This window comes from Montipora capricornis, unplaced genomic scaffold, assembly GCF_036669925.1.
Source record: "Montipora capricornis isolate CH-2021 unplaced genomic scaffold, ASM3666992v2 scaffold_332, whole genome shotgun sequence".
NCBI classification, from domain to species: domain Eukaryota; kingdom Metazoa; phylum Cnidaria; class Anthozoa; order Scleractinia; family Acroporidae; genus Montipora; species Montipora capricornis.
Window position 1 is genome coordinate 15,001 of NW_027180070.1, and position 7,500 is coordinate 22,500.

The 7,500-nt window shown below is 41.1% G+C and overlaps 1 protein-coding gene and 1 long non-coding RNA gene across 2 annotated transcripts in view; both read left to right on the forward strand.

Annotated features, from left to right (window-relative positions):
• Window positions 1-2,354, forward strand: part of LOC138035241 (uncharacterized) — a 3,162-nt gene extending 808 nt beyond the window's left edge. Inside the window, exon 2 of the long non-coding RNA XR_011129474.1 lies at window positions 1,759-2,354. This is a non-coding gene — a long non-coding RNA (uncharacterized lncRNA). The remainder of the gene's footprint in view (window positions 1-1,758) is intronic.
• Window positions 2,355-5,318: 2,964 nt separating this feature from the next.
• Window positions 5,319-7,500, forward strand: part of LOC138035240 (hemagglutinin/amebocyte aggregation factor-like) — a 3,719-nt gene continuing 1,537 nt past the window's right edge. Inside the window, exons 1-2 of the mRNA XM_068882053.1 lie at window positions 5,319-5,418; window positions 7,103-7,276. Coding sequence (XP_068738154.1) covers window positions 5,319-5,418; window positions 7,103-7,276 — 274 coding nt within the window. The remainder of the gene's footprint in view (window positions 5,419-7,102; window positions 7,277-7,500) is intronic.

The window sequence follows — 7,500 nt, forward strand, 5'->3', positions numbered from 1 at the left end:
TTCGGTGGGCTACGGTAAGCTACGATCTAACCTGAGATCAGACGTTCTCGGGAGCTCAGTTTTTTTTTTCTGGCATTTACGGCTTTTAACAACTCCTTGAAAACGACAGAGTATATTTAACTGAGGGTTAACCTAAAAGAAAACGTTGCAAAGGGCTTGCACTGCTAAATATAATATCCTGCATCTTGAAATGACAAAAACTTTTTCAAGGTTAAACATGTTAAAATATCTACCACTTTTCTGACGATCCAACCCCAAAATGATAACTTTGTGTAGATGGGAAAATATTCGTGACTGTAAACTATATCTTTGTGATACTTGAAACTTTTGTACAAACTTGCTGTTTATATCGACGTAGCTTTTCAGAGTATTAATATCCTTTTGCAGCTTGTCAGGCGTTGCCGATAAGCGATTTTTTTGTGAGGCCGAGTATCAAGTGAAGGGGTGATCGATGCAATCTAATTGATACACTAATTGTTTTATTTTATTTTCTCTTTTTGATTTATTTTTTTTTATATCCCCTTCAGTCAAGAATAAAAGTTCTTATACTCAGTTTTTGTCGGAAATAGTTTTATTTTAATTTAACGAAGGAGGCAGTGTGGCCCATTGGCCCAGTGGTTAGGACGTTTGCCTTGAGATGCGGAGGTGCCGGGTACAGGACTCGTTCTGACCACTCGTTGAATTTGTTCCGGGTAGTCCGTGGTTCAACTTCTCGAGTCACTTGTTAATAGCCAATTGGTTTGCCTCCGGCCAGTTGGGATTCTTAACAGTTGTTGTTGTTACGTTCTGTAGTTTTCTTGATTGTGTTTCATTGGCCCCGAAAAGCCCCTGTGGGAAGTGGTCAATTAAATATGTATTGTATGTATTGTAACTCAGTCCGAAAGAGAGAGGGCTGGCTCTAGTTTTATGACCTTGCGCACTCTAGCGTTTATTCCATGTCCTCTCGTTCGCTTTGTAGCCCTACAGTAGCGCGGTTTCCGCCACTCTTGCTCTCTCCCTGGATTGCAATTGTTGCTGTTTGTTTCTATTTCATGTCTTGTTATCCTCCGTATGGGGCAAATGTTATTAAATGCCGGGAAGGGTCCATTTCAGGACCCTTCCCCTACACACCGAGAAGTGACACGGCTCTTCTGTAAGTAACAGGGAAGGATTACGTTTTTGCAAACGTCGGCCGTGAAGCACTTATATTTGAACAGACTTAACTGATTTGAGTGTAATATGAAGTGCTAGATTTCTACCCCATATGACCCATGTGACCGTTAGCCTACTAATGGAAATGGGCCCACACAAAGACAGAGAAAAACTGTTACCAGGGTGGGAATTGAACCCACGACTTGGTTCAATTCCCACCCTGTACATGTTCATTGCCGTGACTTTAAGATCTTCAATTCCCACGGCCTGCTCTCGTCTGACCTTGTAACTCAGTCGGTAGAGCAGCGGTGATTTGACCCGAAGTTCGTGGGTTCAATTCCCACCCTGGTCAGAGTTTTTCTGTCTTTGTGTGGGCCCATTTCCATTAGTAGGGCTAACGCTCACATTGCTCATAGCACTTCACATTACACTCAAATCAGTTAAGTCTCGTCTGTAAGTAAGTTTGTCAGTAATCACTCGTGACGAAATTCTTCACCCATCACTCACTGTCTAACAACATCGAGTGAAATTGACCAGCCACTAATCCTTTACTTTCCGCTTCAACCTTCAATAAACATGCTTATTAAATGTTTTCCTGAGGTGATATTAATTCTCTTTTTATTTCAGGGCAGTAATGGCTAGAGCTGCTTATATTTTGATTTTAATGGTATTGTTTCCAACTTTGATGATTCCATCTGTTGATGGCTGGACGCGGAAGAGGCGGAGAATTAGAATAGTAATACCGAAACCGCCTCCTATACCGCCGATACCACCGATACCACCGATACCACCCATACCACCCATACCACCCATACCACCCATACCACCGATCACTCAGCCGCCGACAACTACTCCGCCACCGACGACGACTACCCCGCCGCCTACGACAACTACCCCGCCGCCGACGACGACTACCCCGCCGCCGACGACGACTACTCCGCCGCCAACGACGACTACCCCGCCGCCGACGACAACCCAGCCGCCGAAAGCCACCTCGCCATCGACAGCGCAAGTTCCGACTACTTCCGACCTCGATTTGGTTGACGAGTGTGAAAATGAATAACGTGTCACACTGTTCCGATTCTGTACGTGTAATCTGTCCCAGGCCCCTGTACGTTTGACCTAAAGTTGATTGAGAACTTCTTACTTTATGTCAAGCGTTGATCTTAATAAGTGACAATAATAATCAGGCGATAAAATGCAATAAAATTATATTTCGGGAATATCAGTTCCTTCTATTTCAATTCCTTACACACCCTCGTCCCTGGGTCGAAATCGACCTTTTTAGGTCGTAGATGTGTCTAGTCGATTAGATGGTCAGATTGACTATCGGATCAATAGTCCATGGAGTAACCGCTGGGGCTGTCGATCGAAGGCTAAACAATTCGATTGATCAACTGTTTTTTTGATTGATTGAGCAATCAACTGTCAGCTAAGATACAATGTACCCACATTTGTTCTTAGGCCATCGTAGCTTGATTAAGAAAAGAACACAAACAGCGGTGATAAACATTGTATTCCAACGCATTTTTTTAAAGAACTTGACATTTCGTATGCTAGTCAACATACATTTTCAAAAGTGACCGTTACAATGTTTGAAAGAGAGAGAGAGAGAGAGAGAGAGAGAGAGAGAGAGAGAGAGAGAGAGAGAGAGAGAGAGAGAGAGAGAGAGTTTAGAGTACGTAAAAAAGCGACGAAGAGACAAACCCTTGACTGTTCTGGACGGGGTTTAATACACGATGTTTCGGCCGTTCGGCCTTCTTCAGGTTAAAAGTTAAAAACTAAAAAACTATTTACAATGATTGCAAATCACAAAACAACGGCTTATATATACAGAGCAGAAATATGGAAATTAAGGAAACGTAACAAAACAAAGGTCTAAGCTACAAGGTGACATGGATTTGATAATCAAAGACAAAGTAAAGAACTATAGGTGACATATCGATAAAAATGCATCATATTGGGAAAATGTCAACAGTCACAACTACTCAATTGTAGTAATTAATGCGGTGTTTTGATCTAAATTCCCGCCTTTTGTTAAGACCATGAGGATTTAGGGTAATTATTATATGGCTTGTGTTTGTAGCCGATATAACGCGCGGTCTGATTGGCTAATTGTGACTGAATTGTAGGGCATTGTTCTCCCGTAATGCCCACGGGCCGATTACGGGCTTGCAAAAACAAAGCATAAGGTAATTTAAAAGCCATATAATAAACAACTTACTAACCTCACTTGCTCGGGACCGTACTAGGGAATATTAGCCCTCGGTCGTTTTTGTACGGACCTTGCAGCGCTCGGTCCGTACTGCCACGACCTCGGGCCAACATTCCCCAGTACGGCCCTTGCGCTCGGTTGGTAAGAAGTTAATAATTGCGCAGTCCAATAGGCCTCCCTAGTGAGTAACAATTGTTCAAGATGTAGATAATTTTCAAAAGATCTAATTTGTTTGATAATGATGAAATCGATTTGTGAAATTTCATGTTCAGACTTATTAAAATGGATGGCCAATTCACAAGTTCTTTTGTTCTTCAGCATGTTCAACTTGTGGTTACGAAATCTTACTTTAAATTCAGTCGAGGTGGAGCCCACATATTGCAGGTTGCATTTGGCACAAGTGGCCAAATAAATAACATTTTGTGATGAACAAGAAAGTTTTTGTTGAATGGGATAATAACGACCAGTAGCTGAACTTTGAAATTTCGAAGCTTGCATTAAATAATTTTTACAGAGATCGCATTTCTTATTGCATTTTGAACAACCCCCGTTTTCTTTTCTTTGATTTCTACTGGAGGTTACCCGAAATTTGGATGGCACTAACAACTCCTCAGTAAGATTTTTTGTTCTACGATAAGCGGGAAAAATCGACTTAGATGGAAAAATTTCTTTGACTTCTGAGGAAGATCGCAATAGATGAAAGTGCTTTTTGCTAACTTTTTGGATATCTGGCAAAATTGGATTGTAGTCAAGCACCAGTGGAAAAACTTTCTTATCTGGTTTGACCTTTTTGCTCAAAAGTTCGGATCTTGATATACTGAGAGCTTTGTCGACCTGTTTATCAACGAGCTCCGCCGGATAATTTTGAGATTTCAAATACCCTTTGTATTCCTTACACCTATTTTGTAGAGAGTCGTTAGTAGAACAATTACGTTTGATTCTTAAAGCTATCCCAAAGGGGACTGCTCTTTTGCAATGTGAGGGGTGTGAACTCAAAAAAGGTAGATAGAGGTGGCTATCGGTGGGTTTAGCATAAACATCAGTGCTAATAAACCCGTTACGGAAATGCAACGTGAGATCAAGGACATCAATTGAGCAATTAACGAAGGGTACTGAAGGCAAATTTTGTTGTCTTTATCTGAAAGCTCAGTGTAGAGTAACGCTAAAGCACTTGAAGCAAACTAAATAGGTAACCTGTGATGACAACAGTTTCGATAAATCACTGATAGACTTCAACTGCTGTCACTCTAGCATGTATTTCTCAATCACTACCTACACACTCATAACTAATTAAAATCGGGAACTCCTGATTCAATTCAACGTCAAACACATCACAGGGGAAGCAATCGTTTCCAAAAGTGTTTTATTTATCTAAGAATTTTGATTTAGCAATCTAGGAATGCATCATGCCGCAATTTTGTTGGCCAACGAGGTCAACTTTAATAATGGCGAGGCTTTTGTAAACAGCTATTGATTAAGACTAGAAATCCTTTTGAGGTGGAAAATTTAGTGAGTCGAAACAGTGCTATGAATGAACAGCTGGTCTCCGTGTACATTTCTTGCCTATTATTACCGTTTTCACCGGCTTATTTTTTTTTATTCTCTATTTTTGCTGTCAGCCTACTTAACACTGCTATTTTTTCGTAATTTTCTTAAAGAACACCAAGTTCATGATTCAAAATTATCGCGACGTCATTGGTGTACCCAACGTTGTACCGGTTGAGAATTTTTGTACGTTTTGTGTGCAACCTCGTTCCCAGGGTCTACTCCGTTTTCAAGATGGCAGGGCGGAGAAGACCCCCTGGGTCGTAATTTCATGATACGCTATCACGAATATATGCAAATTCGTCTTTTCCGCCCCGCCATCTTGAAAGCTGAGTAGACCCTGGCAACGAGGTTGTTTTGTGTGTTTATTTTTGTTAACCAATGGAGTCAGTGGTGAATTCGTCTTTCCAAGTTTGTGACGCTAACGATGCTTGCCTTGATCGATAAGCCTGTGATGAAAAAGACTCGCTTTGGAATACAGGCTGTGGTGAACCTGAATCTGCCAGATCCCACGCACCGGTTGCTGAGTTGGTTGAGCACCGGGCTACCACGAGGAAGGTCGTGAGTTCGACTCTGGCCGGACCAACACTCAGGGTTTTAAAATAACTCTGGAGAAAGTGCTGCCTTTGTAATTACACCCGCAAATGGTTAGACTTTCAAGATTTCTCGGATAACCTTTCCTAATAATCAACACTGCGGGAAGTTAGTAAATCCACAAACTGTTCGTGAAGAGTAGGGGGGAAATCCGCGGTGTTCAAGCGTGGTCTGTCCTCCTTTTAAGTATATGGGTGGGTGGGTAAAAGATGGACTGATCGCAGCTGCCAGAGACGCCTTTACAAGCTACCGTCCGCTCTCACCCTAAAGAAAGAATTGTAAACCGCCATGAGACCTTGTGATATGTGCGGTATATAAATGCTAATCCATAAACCATAAATACGTTTTTTTGGAAACTGACTTAAACCAGAATGAATAATTTCAGGGAGTAGGGCTGACGCAAGGATGTAAATATATTTTCCAGTACATAACATTGCAACGAGAAACCAAATGCAAGCAAATTTGACGAAAGAAAAGAAAACATAAAAACTTAGAAGAAAGAAGTAATATAAGTATTAGAGAAAAATGTTTTGGAGAGGATATCTCATTGAAACCAATAAGCTTTCGTAACAATTGAAACAACTTCATCGTTATCAAAGGAACGAAATTTGGTTCACCAGTATTCTTTAGGGATTACTTAATTAGCCCGAGGCCCTCGCCATCTCTATACATCTGTTGTCACGTGATTGATTGTTCTTGCTGTCATCAGCTCATCCGTCCGAGCAAGTTGTTTTTTCTTCACCATCCCTCCCTCCCAGTGGGTCTCCTCGCGAGTCTTTGGGCTCCCTCAATAAAGATGCCCAATCCACTGGCTTTTGATCCTGTTTGTTGAGGAGTGCGGTGATGGGATATATGGGATGTTGGGGGGTAATTAACAACATTTTGCTATTCAACCAGAAATCATGAAACGTGGCTGTCTGCTGTTTTTGTTGTGTCTTATTGGCGAAACAATTCGCTTGTTATTTGCCACTGGACTACCCAGTAAAACCGCTCTAAAAAACAGTGAACTCAAGTCCAAAAGATACTGCACTTGCCAGGATAACAGTAACGGACAGTAGATCAATGAAGCTGGAGGCTATTTCATGTATAAATTTACAGAAAGTAAGCTGTCATTAGTTGCTTTAACCGAAAACTTTACTCAATTCATGGAATTATGAGTCTTTACCATGCGGGGAGCAAGGGCGAAGTTACAAAACTTGGAAACTTGGTTTGATTATTTACGATGACCAAATAATTTGAGAAACAAATACCTTTTCGTGAGGAGGGCCTAACCTTTTTTGTTGTTGTTGTTTTTTTTGACAAAATGGGCTGGTAAGTAACTTGTGTGAGTGGCTTTCGACTAGTTTATATATTCTAGCAGTTAAAATTCTGAAATATCCGGCTTCCGTTTGAAACCAACAATAAGTCATACCCAATTTTTTTGGAAACATCGTTTTATTTCATTGGGGATGTGGCAGTTTTTCAGTATTCCTTGTTGACGAACTCACTAAGTACTATCAAACTTTACTTGAGAATTATACTGGACCTTTGACACGCGTTTCGCATCTCAGCTCTTTTTTCAAATGTGATATAATTAGTATGGAGAACTACCATCTATTATCTTTTTATCCTATTCAGGAAATTCTATAAGCTCGATCGCTTCCGAGTATAATCAGCATCATCGTGATCGACGCTGGAAGGTTACCTGTGGCTACAACAGAGCTGTTAGTCAATGCGCATGGTCGGCATCCTACGACAACGACTGGCATAAACCGCTGATCTTTGAGTGCCCGCAAAATGGTTTTATCACTGGTAAATCTGCTGTTTCTCATTCAACTCTATCATCTGTTTCAAAGCGAATAGCATCTTAATGTTTCCTTGACGGCAAATACTTTACTTTCCACATAAGACGAGCACTAATTTTCATTTTTTGGACTCGCTATGAAACAGATCAGGCCATCTGAGGGTAAACTCGGCAGTTTTACTGATATCACGAAGTGTTTTGAGAATGGAGATATTTGTTCACCGGTACGTCT